The 21,453-nt window shown below is 43.9% G+C and overlaps 2 protein-coding genes across 2 annotated transcripts; one reads left to right on the top strand and one right to left on the bottom strand.

Annotated features, from left to right (window-relative positions):
- The first annotated feature begins 8,202 nt into the window (after positions 1-8,202).
- LOC124664534 (solanesyl-diphosphate synthase 1, mitochondrial-like) lies at positions 8,203-11,968 on the top strand. Its single transcript, XM_047202035.1, has 11 exons — positions 8,203-8,306; positions 9,027-9,119; positions 9,280-9,360; positions 9,442-9,513; positions 9,653-9,769; positions 9,861-9,947; positions 10,401-10,472; positions 10,751-10,836; positions 11,255-11,387; positions 11,478-11,567; positions 11,828-11,968. The coding sequence occupies exons 1-11, from the start codon at positions 8,226-8,228 to the stop codon at positions 11,966-11,968; spliced, it is 1,053 nt and encodes a 350-aa protein (XP_047057991.1). The 5' UTR covers positions 8,203-8,225.
- Positions 11,969-14,597: 2,629 nt separating this feature from the next.
- On the bottom strand, positions 14,598-20,871 carry LOC124684536 (F-box protein SKIP19-like). The gene is made up of 6 exons (XM_047218824.1): positions 20,770-20,871; positions 19,175-19,290; positions 18,952-19,081; positions 17,061-17,264; positions 16,146-16,492; positions 14,598-15,511 (listed from the first exon to the last, which is right to left on the bottom strand). Exons 1-6 carry the CDS (start codon positions 20,869-20,871, stop codon positions 14,737-14,739), a joined length of 1,674 nt encoding a protein of 557 aa, XP_047074780.1. The 3' UTR covers positions 14,598-14,736.
- Positions 20,872-21,453: the final 582 nt, after the last annotated feature.

Here is a 21,453-nt window from a genome sequence, read left to right as displayed (position 1 = left end):
CTAAGGTGACTAAATCTCCAATTGTTTCCAAATGAATGGCATGTTTGAGAATAGCAGAGGTCTGAAAGACTTGGCTAAACACTTACACATTGCTGAAAGCATTAGGGAACATGTTTTAGATTTTGTTGCTATCTCCGAGACGGGCAAACGGAACTATTCAACAAGTCTTCTAAATCGCCTCGTCGGGCGGGAAGACTTTGCTTGGGTATCCCGCCCGCCTCGGGGGCGTTCTGGTGGCTTATTAGTTGGCATCCGAACTACGACCATGGAAATTTTGGATAATTCCGGAGGTGACTTTCATATTAAGCTTCACATCCGGAATAAGTCCGATAATTTCATATGGAGTTTGGTGTCTGTCTATGAAGCTGCCCAGGATGTTCATAAGCCTGCTTTTCTCCGAGAATTGGTTAATCTAGCGAAGGACAATCCGCACCCTATCATCATAGGCGGGGATTTTAATTTGTTTAGATACCCTCATGAGAAGAGCGAGGGCAGATTTGACACCCATCGGCCTTTCTTATTCAACGCTGTCATTGACGGTTTGGATTTGAGAGAGGTTTCAATGGGCGGGAGACAATTCACTTGGGCGAATAGTCTCCCCGAGCCTACTTACGAGAAGTTGGATCGCGTATTGATGGACTCGGACTCGGGAATTTAAATTCCCTCTAGTATCGATACGGGTTCTTCCTCGGATTGAGGCTTTGTCAGATCACGCCCCAATTCTGTTATCTGCTGGAGCACCATTGCCGCCACGTAGACGTCCGTTCAAATTTGAACTTGGATGGCTTAATCGGGATGGCTTTTCGGATATGGTTAAATTTATTTGGGACAAACCCGTCGCTGGGAACACCCCCATCCAAAGGTGGAATAATAAATTATGCTCCATGCGTAGATACCTTGGAGGTTGGGCTAGGCAAATGTCGGGGCAGCTCAAAAAGAGAAACTCACTCTATCATCACATATTGATGCATTAGAGGCTCTTGCTGAGGTACGTCCACCGACAACGCATGAGATTGAACTGAAAAGTCAATACAATGCTAAGTTGGTTGGCTTACTTCGCGAGGAGGAACTCAAATGGTACCGAAGATCTAAATCCCGAGTTCTTGTTAGAAGGAGATTCGAATACGAGATACTTTCATAGTGTTGCCAATGGCCGACACAGAAAGAAACTCATTCACTCTCTCGTTCAAGATGAGGGACTGATCGAAGGTCAGGAGCAATTAAAATCCTATATTACTTCTTACTATAAAGGCCTTTTTGGTGTCCCGGAGGAATCAGATGTATCCATGGACGAATCCAGGATTGATGATATCCCCCAAGTGTCTCCTGAAGAAAACGCCATTCTTACATCCCCTTACTCTGAGGTGGAGATAAGAAAAGCGGTCTTTCAAATGGAACACAACAAGGCGCCGTGGCCGGATGGTTTCCCGGCTGAGTTCTACCAGTCTTTTTGGGACATTATCAAGCTTGATCTATTGGATCCGTTTGCCGAATTACACACGGGCCAACCGGATCTGTTCCGTATCAATTTTGGTGAAATTATTCTTTTACCAAAGGTTACCGACGCTGAACGGATCCAGCAATACGAACCAATATGCCTTCTAAATGTTTGCTTCAAAATTTTCACAAAAGTTGCTACCATTCGACTTAATTCAGTGGCAGATAAAGTGGTGCGTCCTTCTCAGACTGCTTTTATGCAAGGTAGAAACATCCTAGATGGGGTGGTCACCTTACATGAGACAATTCATGAGATGCACCGTAAAAAGTTGAATGGGGTAATACTCAAGATTGACTTTGAAAAAGCCTATGATAAAGTCAAGTGGTCCTTTCTTCAACAAACCCTTAGGATGAAAGGTTTTTCCGAGGAATGTCGTGCTCTTATTAATAACTTTGTTTTTGGTGGTAGTGTTGCCATTAAGGTCAATGATGACATTGGTAAATACTTCCAGACCAGAAAAGGGTTGAGGCAAGGTGATCCCCTATCTCCAATGTTATTTAACATTGTGGCGGATATGCTTGCAATTATAATAGAGCGCGCTAAGGTCGATGGTCAAATTGAAGGTGTAGTCCCTCACTTAGTTGATGGCGGCTTATCCATTCTTCGGTACGTCGATGACACAATTCTATTCATGGATCATGACTTGGAAAAGGCACGAAACCTGAAATTAATTCTTTCAGCATTCGAGTAGTTGTCCGGTCTTAAGATTAATTTCCATAAGAGCGAATTGTTTTGTTTCGGTGAAGCCATCGATGAAGCCAACTCATATGCTGAATTATTTGGCTGTGGGATTGGTTGTTTTCCAATTAGCTATTTGGGTATTCCGATACACTATCGGAGACTCACTTTGGCTGAATGGAAAATTGTTGAAGAAAGACTTCAAAAACGTCTTACTAGTTGGAAAGGAAAATTATTATCCCTTGGTGGAAGATTAGTTCTCATAAATTCGGTACTCACAAATATGGTACTGTATATGATTTCTTTCTTCCGATTATCGAAAGGAGTCTTGCATAGATTGGATTATTTCCGATCAAGATTCTTTTGGCAAGGGGATAGTGAGAAGAAAAAATACCGGTTAACTAAATGGAGTGTTGTATGCCGTCCGAAAGATCAAGGTGGACTTGGCGTTCATGATCTTGAAGTTAAGAACGGGGCTTTGCTTGGTAAATGGCTAGCCGAGGTTGTTAACGGAGGATGGGGTATGGCAACAACTTTTGCGGAAAAAGTATGTTGGCTCAAAGGCGATCTCTCGAGGTTATCCGGAAACCAGGAGATTCACATTTTTGGGCTGGCATTATGGCAACTAAGAAGCACTTCTTCCCATTTGGTTCTTTCTCCATTAAGAATGGGGCGGAGATACGGTTCGGGAGGATCGCTGGTTGGGAACAACCACTCTTCGTGAACGTGATCCGGCCTTGTACAGTATTGTTCGTCATAAAGGGGATACTTTGCGGAAGGTGATGGAATCTTCTCCCCCTCTATGACGTTCGTGCGTGATCTTGTCGGTCCTCGGCTAGCTTCTTGGAATGAACTCGCTCGGCGGCTAGGTTCAATCCAGCTGGTTCGAGGGACGGATGAATTCCGTTGGAGCCTTACCAAAAATGGCAGATTTTCGGTTAGCTCTATGTACAAAGCATTATGCCTATCTCGCACAACCGGTTTTAAATAATAAATCCATCCGGAAGATGAAGATACCTCTCAAAACAAAGGTCTTTGCATGGTATCTTCGTCGAGGTGTGATTCTTACTAAAGATAACCTTGTAAAGCGCAATCGGCAAGGATGTACGAAATGTGTGTTCGTCACGAGGAAGAGACAATAAAACACCTTTTCTTCAACTCGTCGAGTTGCTAGATCTATATGGTCAATCATTCGGATAGGTTCTACCTTATACCCTCCCCGTAGCATTGCTAATATTTTTGGCAATTGGCTAAATGGGGTGGATTCTAGGTACAAAACGATTATCGAGTGGGAGCGATTGCGGTTGCATGGTCGCTGTGGCTATGTAGGAACGACAAGGTTTTTAATGACAAAAATTCTTCTCTTATGCAGGTCATCTACCGGTGTACGGCTTTGCTCCGTTCATGGTCGCCACTTCAGCGTTTGGAGGATCGCGACCTCTTTATGGAGGTGTCTACACGATTGGAGAACACGGCCACGGAGTTTCTTTCCCAACATGGGTGGCTGCATAGTCGGAGGATTGAAGCCAATGGAGCGTCATAGTAGTTGGCTTTTATCCTTTTTTATTGCATATCGATGGATCCTAGACTTCTGAACGGCTGTGTGCATCCTGGTTATGCAGAGGCTGGGTGTAATGCTTAAAACTTTTTTGAGTAATAAAGCGCCCCTTATCGAAAAAAGTGATATATACACAAAATATATCAAACACCTCACAAAATATCAAATCTAAATTATAACTCAAATCCAGAAACAACTACTCCCGTCCCATGAAACATGCCTTAGATTTGTTTAAATTTGAATATATCTAGACACTATTCTAAATAGTGTCTGATAGTTGTGAATACTAGTGCTCTTAACAATATTAGCATCTAATTTGTCCTTTTGTTTCTTGAGCTAGATGTTGATTTTGGTTTCAAAATTGTGGCATAATAAACACATGTGATATTAACATCTATTTTATCTTTCTGTTTCTCGAGCTAGATGTCAATTTTGGTTTGAAACCGTAACATAATAAATGCATGTAATATTCGCGTCTTGAATTTATTTTCACATTTAACGACATTTTGATATGCGGAAATAAGATGGTGCACTAAAAGTACCCGAAAGGTAGGATTACGTATACTTTCTCACCTTCTACCACCCAATTATCAGATAAATGAAAGAAAGCTAATAAGGAGTACATGTACGTTCTCACCCGCATCCCAATTAGGACATAAATGAAAGAAAGTTACGAAAATACAAAATCCACTACCAAGAAAGTTAATAAGAATTGCACTTTGTTATTTCTGAGTTGTTTGAGAAAGTCGGTCTAGTTGCACATAATCTAACGCGGTTACACAAAAAGCTATATGCAGTTTCGTTTTGCTAGTTGTATGAAAAATAGTATTGTCGCCGGTGTTGCTTGTTAGAGTATCTCTAGCCATTCCTCTAAAATTTAACTCCCTATACGACCTCTCTAAATAAGTGCACTCCTGATAATTTGAAGGGTTGGAGAGGGTGGAAACTAGTATAGTTGTTTATTGTACACTTAACTACAGTATGATGTAAGATTATATAAAAGGTTCTTCTACCTATGATACAATAATATGAGAAGCAATAAGCAAATGAATTAACTTATGCAAATAAAAGAGATGGAGTGTGTGTGATAACCAATGGGAGAAAACGTTCAGTCAATTTGCTAGTTTGTAAATAAGTGGTACATGCATATTCATGTTGAACTATACCCCTTACGATTAATCCCAATGACATATAATACATGTGAAGGAATGGAAATATTATGTCAAAATTCTAACCACATAATTAGTTTTGAAGGCCCCATGAATCCTCTACTAACATGAATTCAAGACTTGTGACGCGGTTTCTAGTCAGTCCTTGTACCCCCTTGTCAAATTCATCAAGACCGTACACTCATACACCAACTCAAAATAATTTGATCGAAGTAAATATACATATTCGCAACCCGAAAATCAAAATATTTCACTAATGTAATAGAACAAACTACCAATAAAACAACAATATGCAAATGCAATATATCATGGTGCAAGACCCCACTATGCCAAAAGCCTCCATGGTCAACCCCTATGTGACGAACCTCGGTACAATAGAGAGAAACTACTCTTCAAAAATGCCTCCACGGAAATCAATGATGTAGTAAAGCGCCCTCTCCGTTGGCATCAAAGAGAAGGATTTCACCTAGAGCAACACATGCCTACACCTTATTGAGCCCCTGGTAAGGAGCTAAGTTGCTGCCAATAGCTGCAGTCTCCATCGGCACCTACACCTTCGAGCCAAAACCGATTTGGTTTGAGAAAGCCACCCTTGGGGCTATATCACCTCGAAAATCACTTGAACAAATAATTTCTATGAAGGAAATATACCCTAGAGGAAATAATAAAGTTTTATTATTTATATATCTTGATTTATAATTAAGTTCATAGTTCTGTGCTACAATTGTGGTAGCTTTGGATATTGTGATATTGGAGAAAATTTTATTACCTGCGTGGAATAATTTTTTTTTAAAAAAGGTTACACTTCACAAATTTTGAGACGCATCTACTAGGCCAAAGAAGGACTAGAGGGGCCCAAAATGATGGGAGATAGGGCCAGTGGCGCGCCCACCTCCATAGGGCGCGCCACCAGGGATATCTAGGCCCTCGAGTATCACCTCACCGTCTCCTTTCGCCTACACCCTTATATATATACCCTAAAACCTATTTGGGCAGAAGCACGGAGCTTTTCGTGAAACAGAGCGCCGCCACATCCACAATCTTCATTTCGGGGGTCAGCAGATTAATCCTGCTCTCCACGCCGAAGAGGGGGATTTCGAGGGCTTCTTACCATCACCGCCACCAACGTCATCACCAAAAAAAAATGTGCTCACTCTCCACATCCTGTGTGAGTAGTATCTGCAGGCATGTGAGGTGGATGGGGATTGGATGAGATTGATCATGTGATAATCCATATGTATCGAGATTTGAGGTATTTGTCTTGAGGATATTCTTGTATGAATGTTGGTACACTTTTCTATGTTTAATGCTTGTTGCTACGTGACATGATTTCAGTACTGAAATTCTATTTCACCATCATATATATGAGTTTGATATTTATCTGCAAGGTGTATTGCTTATTATTATGTTGAACATGCAAACCCTAACGTGACAGTTAGGAAAAAAACAATGGTAATATATATGTAATAGTTTGAGGATATTGTATGGTCATGAAGTGTTAATGCTTTGTTCCGGGCTATTCGAAAGGGTAGAACTTAATTGCTTGTAGTTCCAAGTTGAACCTGGTGAAATGGATATGCATGACAAAGATGTGCAAATTTTGTGGTTTGTATGCATAATTATATTAGGATCACACACCTACACACAACTGAATTAGAGATGAATGCTATGTTATTAGGATTGCATTATATGATCAATATCATTCATGCAACGCGCCACTATCACCTCATGCCTACGCCTTTGGCCACTAAAAGTTACACATCACTACTTTTGTTGAAAACTGGAAATCTGCTGCAATTGTTTACTGCTTGTTTTACCGCTTTGAATCAACTACTATAGATCACCACTTGCTTTGTGAGTTTATTGATATACATGTGTGGTTGAGAGTGACGTCTCAATTGCTAAAATCTTATTAATATTCTTGTGTTCCACTTGGGCCGAACTATAAATTTGGATAATTCTTTCCATTGAAGATTTTAGCGACCCCCTATACTTGTGGGTATCAACCACCCATGACATGTACTCCTTGGCGGACAAGTGTGCTCCCATGGAGGAAGTTTGCATGGGGCCGGAGTTGGCGGCTAAGGCCGTTGCTGAAAACGCGGAGAAGGATTCATCAGGAGGAGGAGAGCGGTGTGCAATGGGGGGAACTGCCGCGCCTCTGGGGGGAGGCAGTTCTTGTAGGCGAGGAATACTGGGAGGCTAGACAGTTCCTCTTCGTTTCTCACTAACCACCGCTCTGGAACGACATGACAGTTGCCCTCTCGGTGGATGGCGCAGAATTCAATGAGGTTGCAGAATGCAAGCGAGTTAGGTCCCTGCGCCTCTAACCCATTGGATCCCGTGTCAACTGCTAGAAGATGACGCGTGTCTGCTAGAACCTCGTGGCACCGGGGTGTAGGGTTTGCATCGCCCCCGTTGCCAGGAATAAGGGCGTAGCCCGGTGGCCAGATCGCTACCCCGGATGTGCCGCCGCCCGCCAGGAACTTCCTAGGGCCACCGGGCCACGCCCGGGGGCTACTGATTTCCGGTTATGGCATGTCTGCTTGTTTTGCATTACCTAATCCTAATGCCAGGTCTTAGCTGCATGTGCATTTGTATCTTACTGTGTTGATCTGAATACTAATGAGCTAGATATGTATGCTTAGCTATATAGGCATGTTTATTTCTTAACGATCCTTAACGAACTGCTCACGAGGGTTCGCAAACACATAACAAGCTGATCCAAAAAATGATTTCAACTCGTTATTCGTAACGAGTTTAAATCACTACCCATAATGGGAGTATCATAGGTAGTATCATGCATTTTATGCATGCAAAAAGCTGTTGTGGCAGTACAATTAAAGACGAGAGAGATGATAATAGTATCATATGTAGATACTATATCATAGCACATAGTACTATAGAAAATTTAATATCAAACAAATCTTGTACATATATTTGCATTGAGATTTTACAAATCAATTAATGTAAGGATACTATGATACTAGTATATGATACCATGCATTGTGGATGTAGTAACATATAGTAGTATCATACACATGATACTTCTATACGATACTATGCACTGTGACTGGTATTAACCCGATCACAAGCTTAACTAGCGGAGAGCAGCTCATTAGTGCACCTAAGTGGAGATGGCCTAAAAAAATGCCCTCCCATTCACCCGTTGTTATTTTCTTTTATAAAATGTAAACCAGCGACATTACTCTGAACGTGAGAAAAAAGAAAGCGAAAACTAAAGCCCATTTCACTCGCTCCTCACACCGATCCGCTCCAGCTCCGAGCGATCTCGACGGCGGCGGTGCGCGGGCCACCGGCCATGAGGCTGTTTAGACGCCTTATTCTCGCCGGTCTCCTTCGCTCAACCTCCACCACTTCCGCCGTTTCCCCAAAGCCAGTGGTGAGATGATACCTTTGTAGCTCATGATTTGGTCAACCTCTTGGTTATCATGTTGAAGCTTTGTCCACTGTGGGCCGTTAGATAAGGAAAATCAAATTAAGTGCTTTCTTTGATCTGGATCTGCAGATTGAACACGGTCTTTAGCATGCAAATCTTGAATCTTTTGGTATTGAACCAAATAAAATCCTCCATTTTTCTTTCAGAGACAATGCACATCGATCTTTTCCTGTCGGATTTAAGAAAATGCAGCCCATGATTTTTCTTGGAAGTTACGCTGGTATGCGGTTGCTTCCCAGCGGTATGCGTTTGAATGTGAAAAATAAGTTCCGAAAGGCCAACTATTTTCTTTGAGCGAAAAGGCCCAGCTGCTTAAAATATGTTACCCAGGATTATCCGCTCGAATTCAGTTCCATATATGTGTTGGTTGCAAACATATATTTGTGTAATTTTGTGCAATCTGATCAAGGAAAATCTAGAACAAAATGAGATTACCGTAAGCCTATGCTATGCCAAGTAGAGCCTTATGCTTCTGGAATCTATTATTTCTGTCATTCTGTGTCATAGATCACGCTGCAGTTAACATGTGATTGGCTATTTTTGCAATGTCCTTTGGTTACATGCTTGAACCCAAATATACTCTAATCTAATGTTTCTAGGTGTTATGAATTAATTAAATACATGTACTATATAATGCACTGACATCACCTTCTTGCTTCACAGAATGTCTGTAACGGAGAAAGATTTCTCTCAAGTTCGTGTTATTGTGACAGCACTAGACATCAGACTTCTGGAGGAGCAGGCTCAACTGCTAAGGTAGAGATAAACTCTTGGCATGATGCTATATTGCTATGCCCATGTTTTAGTTCTTCTGAAGCAAAATTATGAAAGATTTTGAACATATCGAGTATTATTATGCACATAACTCAACGTTCCATTCTCCTAACAGAAACCTTTTCTTTTTTCTATATAGTAGGAGATGCTAGATCCCTTTGCTCTGATTAAGGACGAAGTCTCTGAAATCACGTATAGATTGCGTTCAATGGTGGTATCTGAGGTGCATACTCTTATCCTGAATTACACAGTATGTCTTATGTGCTTTGTTAATTTCGTATCACGAGCATATGTATGACTGCAGGTACCTGAATTGACATCAGCAGCTGGATACTTCTTCAGAGCTGGAGCTGAAGGGAAAAGAACATGTCCTACTGTAAGCCCCTGACTTCAGGGTGGTATTGAATATTCTGTTCACTGAAGACATGTATTGTTGTTTTCTAAGACACGAGTACATACATGATTTTCTCGTGCTTATTCCATCAATGTAAGTTATTGATAATCAAATGTCTCAGGTTCTACTATTGATGGCCTCAGCTCTAAGAACAGACACTCCTGAATCTATTATTGGTTCAAAGAACGAGCTTTGTGCAAGACACATGCGGGTTGCTGAGATAACAGAAATGATCCATGTACACATGATAATCCATCTTACTTTCTTGAACCCTCCAAGATAACAGGATTATTTATTTCAGTAACTTGTCTTCTGCTTTCGCATCTTAGGTAGCAAGCCTTATCCATGATGATGTTCTGGATGTTGCTGATACTAGACGAGGTATGGACTCCCTGAACTCTGCAGTGGGAAACAAGGTAATGACCATTTACTGTTCTGGATGTTGCTGTTGCTGCTGCTGCTGCTGCTGCTGTTGTTGTTGCTGCCGCTGCATATTTTGAAAAATCCAAAGTGATAGTGTTAAAGCAGTTGCCTTATTAAATATGAATGATTAAGCAGGTGGTAATTCAATTTGATAAGGCTGCTGTTCAGTAGCTTCAGTTGAACCACTTCATTTTAGCTACATAAAAGCAAGCATTCCCATGTTCTATGTTGTAGTTCTGATTTCTGGAACTAAACAGTCAAAAATGGTATGTCTCTTTATTCAGCACATATTGATCTCATAAATACAAACTGTGTCCTTTAGAAAGTAATAACTTAACCAATACTGAACAAGCCCACCAGCTTTGCAACCTGCAACTCAAAATATATCTAATGCTCATATTTGCAGTGCTTTCCAAGCAATTTGTAAAACTGACCCTATCTTGCAGCTTGCGGTGTTGGCTGGTGATTTTCTACTTTTCAGGGCATTTTCTGCTGCCGGGTCTCTTGACAATACGGAGGTGTGATGTTTATCCATTGTTTGATAGCCCAATAATTCCTTCTTTAATTCTTTTGACGATGCTAGATAGTGTAAAGTGAACAGTGAATGATAATATAATCAAGTAAAGTAACAGAGGAAAAAATCAAGTTTCATTTTAGCACTAGATCTCTCATGACATCCTGCACCTTTCTCCAGCTCTTTCAACAGATTTATCAGTTGCTTTTCGCAGTGAATATTTCAAGGGTTTATAGCATCATGATACTCATGTTGTTTCTTCCTCTCTTTTTTACGCTGCAGGTTGTATCGTTACTAGCAACAGCTCTAAATAACCTTGTGACTGGTGAGCTCATGCAGATGACCATAACTCCAGCACAACGCTGCAGGTAGCAATATGCATTTCATTCTTCTGATTTCTAGCATTAAAATATCCCCAAATACTGATTTACCAGTCATGAAGCACACAAAGAGCAAGAGCAAGAATGATACATATGAAAAATGTCAGTTTTGTTTCTTTTGTTGCCAGTTTCCTTAATTTTCTAGCTGTTTGTAGCTTCTTTTCTGGTTTGGTTTGTTGCCAGCTGTACCTTTCATCATCTTGGTTCTCCTTAACACAAAATATCGAGAAAAAAAATATTTAAAATAAATCTCTGGTGCTGAAGTGTCAACTTAAAAGCTTATGGTAGCCTTGTTCCTGATCGAAGGAAACCGAGCAAAAGGATGAAAAGAGTGTAAGATGGGTTTATCCAATCCTCACTTATGGTCTTCTACTTAATTTGACACTTGTCCACGATGCACATACAGAATGGATTACTATTTGCAGAAGACATACTACAAGACAGCGGCGTTGATTTCAAATAGCTGCAAAGCCGTTGCGGTTCTTGCTGGCCAAACAGCAGAGGTTGCGGGTCTTGCATATCAGTATGGCAGGCACTTGGTTTGTAGAATTTTCTGTGCCCAGAATCTTTTCCTTTGCTTGCTAACCATGAGCTACTAAGACAATGTATGTTCTACAATCCCCTGCCAGGGTATAGCATATCAGCTGATTGATGACATCCTTGATTTCACGGGCACATCCGCGTCACTAGGCAAAGGCTCATTGTCTGATATCCATCAAGTAATAGCATTACTCTTGGCCACTTCCACTCTAAAAAATTGTTTACCTTTCTATTGCCAACCGATTATTGCAGCGCATCATGCAATGACTAGAATCGGCTCATGGAAAGCACAGATCTCGTGTTGTTTTGTTAGTGTATCGCGAAACATTATGGTTTAATTAGGACAAGCAAAGCTGCCATCGTGTTGAGTTTCAAATTTCAAATATCACTTTTCTGCGGATGTTGCTTTTCCGAATGATATATGCCTTTATATGAACAGGGAATCGTGACAGCTCCTGTACTGTTTGCAATGGAAGAGTTCCCCGAACTGCATGCAATTGTAGAGCGTGGATTTGATGACCCTTCAGACGTCGCTACTGTCAGTATCAAAACTCCTTTTTTTTCCTTTTTAGTAATATGATGCAGATATTTGGGCTATAAAATGATCAATGCCAGGAGTGATCACTTCCAAAATTTCAGGCCCTTGAATACCTTGCAAAAAGTCGGGGAATCGAGAGGACTAAGTTGCTTGCTACTGAACATGCAAAACTGGCAGCAGACGCAGTTGATGCTCTTCCTGAGGTTGGGGACAGAGTTGCGCTGATCTCGAGGCAAGCACTCAAAGACCTTGCTCAAAAGCTCATCAGGAGAACAAAGTGAAGCGAGAATATGCAAGATATAACACAAACGTGCCTGTTTGTCGCTTGGACGAATGTTTCCGTTTGTGGCAATTTCTGTTGCTGATGGAGTCCAACAGATCTGGATAGGAGATTTATCTCTCTTCGTTTTCCATATTATCTGTGTTTTGCCAGGTGCTTCAGAACATATGATGCTTATAGTTCTCTAATTGAGTTGAGTTGAGTCATTCTGAAGTTAGTACTAAAAACCACAACAGCAAAAAAAATTACTTAACGTTTATGGGTTGGCACGAGAGCATCCAAAATTTCATCAAAAAGTCACAGAACTAGGTAGAACATGCTACACCCACAGAATGTTCAATACTTTCTTGAACTAGAGTCCGAAAACTCTCAGCAGAGTTAACAGATGCACATGAGAATATTGCCTAGTAGTGCGTAAACCATCCCATTCCCACGCACATCAGCTTTAGCAGATGACACATGCAGGAAAAACCCGGTGCTACACGGTAAAAGAAAGGCACACTGCTGGCAGACGTAAGCTAGTTCATCCAACACTGGCTTGTGAGTACACCAAAAGGCCCTTCTTCATGACTTCGGTGAGGTCACCGGCCTTTGCACGAATTTCCACAAAAGCTCCGTCGTGTCAATAAGATGTGCTAACCATAATCTCGACGACATCCTTCTTCACATTCCGGCTAAGAGAGAGTCTTTTCCACTACGCTACCTCGGGCTTCCTCTCACGGTCAGAGGATTAAGAAGGAAAGACATACAACACCTCGAGGACAAATATGCCGGGAAGCTCCCCACTTGGAATGGGAAATATATTACTACAGCCGGCCGTAGCGCTTTAGTCAAATCCGTCATCGCCTCACTATCCATCCCGGCGGGTACCATAGCCTTTATCAACAAGATTGAGAGAGCTTTTCTTTGGTCGGCTAGTGACCACACCTCGGGGGCGAAATGCAAGGTCAATTGGGAGTTAGTTTGTCGTCCTAAGAAACTTGGTGGCCTTGGGATCATTAATATGGATAAGTTCGCCACGGCCCTTCGTCTTAGATGGCCTTGGTTCGAATGAAAAGACCCCAACAAGATTTGGGTGGGCTCCGGCAACCCTTGCTCGGAGCAAGATATGGACATTTTCTATGCCGCCACGACCATTATGGTGGGCAATGGGATGAAGACTCCTTTTTGGTATGCTCCTTGGCTTGATGGGAGAAAGCCAATTGAGATCGCGCCTCTTATCTTTGCCTCTTTCAAGCGCAAGAATTGGAAGGTTGCACATGCTCTACAAAACAATGCTTGGGTTCACAAAGTGGGTTTGGGGGATGGCTTCTCTCTCGAGCATCTATCCCAATTTGTGGAACTATGGGGTCTCATACAAAATTTCCACCTCAATGACAACATTGAGGACGACATCTCTTGGAAACTTACCGCGAGTGGGCACTATTCCACGAAGTCCGCCTACGACTTGCAATTTCTGGGTTCCACCTTCTCAAGCCTATACAAATCGATGTGGAAGATGTGGGCGCCCCCAAAGATTAAATTGTTTACTTGGCTTGCTTTCCAAAATAGAATTTGGACATCCGACCGCTTGGCAAAACGGGGGTGGCCAAACTGTGGGGTTTGTCCTTTATGCAAACAATGCACGGAGTCGGTCGATCACCTTCTTGTCCATTGCCGCTTCACCTTGCGTCTTTGGGACATGGCCAAAGATGGGTTCGACATTCCGGCCACTCATGCCAACAGTTGGGCGGGTCTCTCCTTCCCGGAATGGTGGACCATGATATCTACGGGGCATAACCGCAAGGGTATGGCGTCTCTTGCCATGCTCATTATTTGGGAGGTTTGGAATGAGAGAAACGATAGAGTTTTCAAGAACAAGCACGCCCCTTTGCAAGTCGTCTTCGAGAGGATTAAAAAAGAAGCTACGCTTTGGGTTTTAGCGGGTGCTAAAAATTTGAGTAATTTGATGCCGCGAGAGTAACTTGTATTATGTCTAAAACTTTTACTTTCTTGTAAACTCCTTGCTTAATCAATGAATGGGCAAAGCTTTTGCCCTCATTTAAAAAAACAAAAGGCCCTTCTTCAGTATCCAACATCTAAAACACCAAGACAGAATGTTCAAAAAAAAAAAAAGAAACGAAGACAATAGCCTGGACTACCGGAGATGGCACAGCTGCATAAATGAAACTCAGAACAGGGAGTTGAGGAGATCACACAAACAAGTATTCATCCTTGTCAGTGTAGTATACTGTCTCATCGCATGTTACATTGCAAAAGTCGGTGGAATCTGTGGACGAGTGGTCTTCCCAGCAGGTGTGGGTGTACCCCCTGCTAGCATGCGCATCTCCATTAGCAGACATAAGCATAGACACATGCAGGCAGAAACCCATTCAAAACCAAAGTAAGCTAGTACAAAGCACATTACAGGGAGAAGGTTCAAGTTACACAGGCTTGTTTGTACATCAAAAGGCCTTCGATCTGCAGGATACACGCAAATTATTACACAAGCAGCTGCATAGGTCATAACTATCGAACAGGGCTGGGAAGATCACAGAGAGTAGTAGTCATGGATGTAAGTGTAGTATCTGGTGTCATCGCAGGTCACATTGCGCAAGTCAGGGGCGGCGGGGCAGTCAGGGGATGAGGGGAGCGAATAGTCGTCCCAGTAGTTGTCCCCGTAGCTATCATCCTCCATTGCTCCTTCGTCACGCAGTGAACGAGCCTCCATTTCATAGAGATCAGAAGGTTCGATCACTTCGCCTTCGTTCTCCCCAATGGTACGTAGATCTGGACAGTGAACACGAGGCCAGCGTCGTGGCAGCCAAACATGCCTGATCTTGGCACAGCGAGCTAGGAGCTCATCGTCAACTTCGAGATGGCCGCAATCAGTAAGGTCGAGACACTCAAGGTGGGGGCAGCCTTCAAGGATGGCGTAGACCCCTTTTTTTGTCAGGCCGTAACCGGTCATCTGAAGGAGCTGCAGCTCGTGCAAGTTTTCTGCTATGGCGAAGGCCTCCTGATTGTGTCTCGCCTCCCAGGCCTCATACGGCTCCTCTTCTTCTTCCTCTTCCTCGTCTTCGTCATGCTGCTGCTCCATCCTCATCTCACGCTCCATCGCATCCGAGTCGAACCAAGGCATATTGATCCTTAGACGTTTCAGCTCTGGGCGTACTGCGCCGAGCATCTTGAAAAAATACCACGACTGCTTCTGATACGAGTACTCTATCTCTTCTAGCATTGGACATTTAGATGCAAGCCTAGTTACTGCATCATCCCAAAAGTATCCGGAGGCGATGACCCGAATGCTCTTCAATGAGTTGCATCTGCAGAGACAAATATCAAAACAGTAAGGATATCAGATATCAAAATAGACATAATATCACAACAACCGATCACACAAGAAGTACGCAAGACTGATCAACACGTTTAAACCATAAACATATTTTCTACTAAAAGCCAGAAATCCACCATAAATATCAAAAGAGAGTCCGAGTGCCATTTTTTTAGGTGACCTCAAGTTTATTTGGTAAATAACACATAGTGACACCATAAATAGTACTCCCTCCGTAATTGAACTAAAACCATGACAAGAATTATGGTACAGAGGGAGTACCAAACAAGAGTCTCGCTATCTCAAGCCAGCTTATTGGGAGTAAATTCCAAAAAACCACCACATTACAGTGACAAGTTCGAAAAATCACCAATATTCGTCGAAATCGCAAAAATCCAATGGAATTGAGAGAACTCGTTCCAATGTGCATTGATTCATCAATTTAGTCATTTGAAGACAACATATTAACCTGATTTGATTTAAATTCATCTTTGCAACCAACTTCTTAAAATATTAAGTGGAGGTAAATACTGCAAACAGTGCGTCAGTGCTGCAGACTGGTAATTTAGAGTAAAAGATCAAGTGCTGAGATTCAAGGAAAGGAATTTAGCACAAACGAACAATACCTGTTCGCAATGTAATCAAGGAGTTCGCTACTGACGAACTTCTGAGCCCAGAATGACTCCATCCGTCCATCAGAGCGATCTATAGCCACCTTTGCCATTTTGCGCATGATGTTTTCCGCCTTTGAGAAAACCACCTTGTGGCGTGTCATGTCAACGAAACGCCACAACTCAGGGGACTTGGCCGTCACCAACCATGAGTGGCACACAAGTCCCGCACCCATCAGGATTTCAATTGTCCCAAGCTTCATGAAGATTGCAGAAAGCGCATCGAGTGGGAGCTCAGACCAATCCCTAAGATCAGACTCAAGCAAGGCTTTTGGCTCTACCTCCATTGTGCAAGGTAGCATCTAAAAAGGATACCATCGTCAGAGAGAGAACAAGACTGACAAACTTTAGCAGGGATTTAAAAATTTGTACGATGCCACAGCTTGAATACAAAACAGTAGAAACTTATGCAATGAGCAGCTTCTCCGCGCCACACTATAAGGTAACTTATGCATGAGAATAAAATGTTTTAGACTGAAGTAACCTCAGATATAAAAGTTTTTTTACAAATTCATTTACTGCAACCAATACTCCGACTACTAAAACCTCAATTGTAGTAAAAAAATGAAGCAGATAAAATCTACCTAGCTACTGCTTAAGAAAATAAGGGTAAAAGATTTCTACACACTAAGATGCACACAATAAAAATGCAACCAAGAGGGAAAAATGCACAAAGTAACAGTCACAAAAAATCAGTTAACTGGTAACTACCAGCAATGAAAAATAATTTAATTGGCTGCAAGAAACTTTTTCAGGTAATACTGCAGTGTGATGATGGCTCCACACCTCAGATGGTGTCGAAATGAAAATAAATGATACCTGATATAGGTAACTAGCAACAATGATAAATATAATACTTGGCAGCATTACCTTGCAGGGCAGCAGCACAGTCACCGGTTCAGGGAAACTCTGATGGATAGTGATGTTGGAGGGTTTAGGATCAACATTTAAAAGCCCCTCTTTCGCCTTTTCATGACCCATCTCGGTGATTCCCTCGGCAGAGCAGTGTGGTGGCGGCACAACCTCCAGTTGCTCACACTGTTCCATTTCCATTCCCTCGTCAAATAGTGGCATCTAATTAAGATGATTATTCACTTAAGTCGGTGATAATAAGATGTTTAATTTGCAACTAATAAATCTTCTGTGATGGGCTATAAGTCTAAACAGTTTGAGCACAGTCAGTTCAGCTGAGCATATATGAGCTAAAATCTCTAAGACAGGCTCAACCGGGGCATATATGAGCTAAAAATTCCTAGGTTCATCTTACATTCCATAAAGTTTAAATACCAATGTCTAAGATCAAATAAAAAATCAAGGAGGATTTCATAACCAAGCAACAACTACTAGCTCTTAAAAAATAATATTCATAAGCAAATACCACATGACTCCACGTGCAATAAAAATATCCATCAAACAAGGGAAACCGTGTTCAGATGTGTATACAAGAATATGAGCAAAACCAGCCATGTATAAACTCTTAGCTGTGTTATAAAATGCGGCATAGACATTTGGTCTTTATACTTTTTTTTTGAAGTTATGGTCTTTATACTTTAACTGGTAACTAGGAGTCTAGGATGCATGGCCTCAGGCAGGGGTGGCGCCACCATAGGGGCCTGCTCCAGTCCGCACCTAAAGCCATAAAGCCATGGAAATTACGGTAGGACAGAAAGGATATGACCAGACGTAGCCTTATAGATCCTTCCTGCACTTATTTTTACCTTTGTGGCAGCAGTAGCCTTATAGATATTTTAACTATTTCCTCACTTATATTTTCCTTTCCTGGCAGCCGGAGTGTTATAGGTACTTCAAATCAAATTAATGCCGAACTTCTGCTAATATTCAAATTAGTACAACAAGAGTAAAGCTGTGGCCTTATTGATAGGTCCTGCACTTTTTAAAACTTTCATGGCAACCGTTGAAGCAACACTAGTCTATTTTAGTAGATTTTACAAGATATGTTTTTGGTAGCCATATCACTAGACCCTCAAATTCCCTTTATCGAAAAAAAAGACACGCAAATTCCAATTTATTTTGAACTATTGATTATGTTGACTAGAGCTGCGCTTTATCTTCCAAATTTTCACATTAAAAGTTCCCTTAAAATCCTGGCTCCGCCAGAAAGGGAACTGATTGCTCCAATGCATTCCATTATTTTTATTTTGGACTTCACTTACAAAATAAAGGATTCTAGGTATTGAAAACTTGAGTCTTAGTGAATCTGACAATTGTGTTGGGGCATAGACAAGGAAATGTAGTATGTGCAACACAACTCAATGCTCCACAGGCAGTGTGGTCATCCTCAGCCCCCAAACTGAACAAAGCCAATAGAAGCTACATCTGGAAATCCATGAACCCACTGTCAAGCCATTTTTTCTTGCAATCTTGCTCTTTCCGATTTGGGGGTCATTACTTACTGCTCGGGGTCGCATCCTATGTGCCGACCCAGCTCGACCCCTGCTTTATACCAATCCTCGATTGGGGCGGGCACAGTAATGACGCACGTTTGGTGGGTGCAACCATGGATAGAACAGACGAGCGGTGATGAACTCCCAGATCACCAACCGGCATTAGGACTTTCCTAGACATTTGATAATCCAACACACTCACTCTAACTGATGAGAAACTAAAACTAAAACCCCATCCAATCCGAAGGGGCTGAGTCGTGCACCCAAACAAGGAACCTGATTTCACCCACATGGCTCCGTGCAGGCAACCAATTTTCATGGTTTACCCACCCAAACGCGATCGAGTAGGCACGCACCTCTCTGTACTTGTGGAGGTAGAGCTTGAGGGGCTCGATGTAGTTCTCAAACCCCAATGTCGCCATCGCCCACAGCAGGTCGTCGCCGGTCATGGCCACCCGCTTCTCCCTTTGGCATTTGTCGCTCGCCCTGCAGAAGGAGAATCGACGAAATCAGCACAGATCCGACTAACGACAGGCCAAAACTGAAGGTGAAACCGAACAGAGGAAGCTCGTTTGTTACTCGCTGGTGATGAGGGCGATGAACGCGGCGACGAGTTCCTGCACCGCCTCCTTGGCATCCTTGTCGATCTTCCCGTTGGGCGGGATGGCCTTCCTCATGATGCGGCTGATGTCGCACTACGGAAAAAAAGGGCTTTGCCGTGCGCCTCGTCTTTGCCATGTGGTTCTGCATGGCAAAGATTTATTTGCCGGAGAGGGCGCACGGCAAAGAATCGTTGCACGGTAAAAGAACTAACGGCGCACGGCAAAGAAACGTGTCACGGCAAAAGCCTAATTAGCGCACGGCAAAGAAGCTTATCACGGCAAAGCCACAATTAGCGCATGGCAAAGAAGCTTATCACGGCAAAGCCACAATTTGCGCACGGCAAAGAATAAAGCCACGGCAAAAACCCATTTCGCTGAGTACTTACACACGGCAAAGAATAATGAATTCTGATTGGCTGGAAAAACATGCCACAGATCTATGGCATGGCATAGCTGAATGGCCCGGATAGGTGACGTGGCCTACCTCACGTCTACCTTGGCCCCACAACCCACGACCCACACGGCCACACCCATCTCTCAACTCTGTTATAGCTAGCTGATGCCCCACGACTTTACAGTTTTAGGCAGTGGCTCTGAGCGCCATGCCACCATGGCCACAGCACGCGGCGGCGCCCATCCCAGGCCTGCATGGGCGCACGTCCCCGGTTCCCATGGCGGCGCCCGTCCCGGACCTGCGTCGGCGCTCGTCCCCAGTTCCCGCGGCGGCGCTCGTCCCCGGCTCACGGCGGCGCTCGACTCCGGTTCCTGTGGCGGCGACGGCGGTCGGCTGGTCGGAGCGCGCCGAGCTCTTCTCCGAGCTTCTCATCCCCGAATCCTCCGAGCTCTTCTCCGCGCCGAGCTCTTCTCTGAGCTTCTCATCCCCGACTCCTCCCACCGCGGCGCCCGTCCCTGTGGCGACCATCCTCGGGCGTCGCCGCCTCCTCCCTGTCCCGGCCATCCTCGAGCGTCGCCGCGGCAAGCGGGCGTGGGCAAGCACGCGGCGGCCAGCGGGCATGGGCGGGCGCGCGGCAGCGGCGACCTGGCGTGGGCGAGCACGCGCGGCGGTGGTGACCTGGCGTGGGCGAGCACGCGTGGCAGCGAGCGGGCACGACAACTTCCCGGTGGTGGGAGCGCGGCAGCTGGGACCTGCTTCGAATCAGCATTCAGCAGCCAGCCAGGCACTACGCCATGCTCGGCATCCGCAGCACGGCGAGCGGCGTCATTTTTTTTAATTTTACTAAACCTCTTTGCCGTGCGGGCAGGTAAAGCAGCACACGGCAACGATCGTCCAGCGCCCGGCAACGAAGTGCCTCATGGCAAAGGCGACGGGCGCACGGCAAAGAAACGCGCACGACAAAGCTTCCACAGCGCATGGCAAAGCTGCGTCGCTCGGCAAAGGCGTTGCCGTGCGATTTGCCCGCGACGCACGGCAAAGGCACCTTTGCCGGGCGGGTCGTTGCCGTGCAATCTTTGCCGTGCACGGCCGCACGGCAAAGGCGTTGCCGAGCAGATTTTGCCCTTTGCCGTGCGTTTTGCCTGCACGGCAACGCCCAGTTCTGCCGTAGTGTCGGCGACCGGCAGGAACCGTTCCCGCTCCCTGACGCCACCGGCCGTGGGGCTGCCGCTAACGTGGCTCCCACCGGCGGCCGCGGGGCTCGCCGGCGCGTCGGCCATGTGCTCCCGCCTGCGCCACCGCCCCCAACGGAACACTAGATTGATCAGATCGAGCAACTCACCACAGCAAACCCTAACCCCTGGAAGGTCCGAGAAGGGTCTGAGAGCTCAGAGCAGAGAGCCAGAGAGCGGTTTGGGGCGTTTATACGGAGGCGCGCCAAAGGGCTGAGGCGGTGGGTGAAGGGAACGGAGGAGGCGGACTAGGCGAGGCAGTGGTGCCAACTGCGAATTTTTACCGGAAGGAGAAGGGAAAACGGTTCTCCGTTTTTTCCACATGAAAACACTGCTTTTTTTTTAATACAAAAACAGCCCTGCTGTGCATTTTTTTCTATCGATTTTGTAATAAAAAGTTAAAAACGTTTTATGTACATAAGAATTGTAAGAAAAAAGAAGCATAACTCTTTCTTAGTGGCTCTAAACTTTAAGCGCATCTCGAACGGTCCGACGCATTTCAAACATGATTTGGGTCCGTTTCGATCTATTTTTGTGCCACAGACACGAAGTAACTCTTTTTTTTAATTTGTTAGTAGTCATATCCTGCCCCAGCATTAATATCTCTTTTAACCGCAAAGGGTAGGGCAG

This window comes from Lolium rigidum, chromosome 1 (genome assembly GCF_022539505.1).
Source record: "Lolium rigidum isolate FL_2022 chromosome 1, APGP_CSIRO_Lrig_0.1, whole genome shotgun sequence".
Classification (NCBI taxonomy): Eukaryota; Viridiplantae; Streptophyta; class Magnoliopsida; order Poales; family Poaceae; genus Lolium; species Lolium rigidum.
Note: the sequence above shows the minus strand (reverse complement) of the source record. Positions and strands in the feature narration are given on the sequence as shown.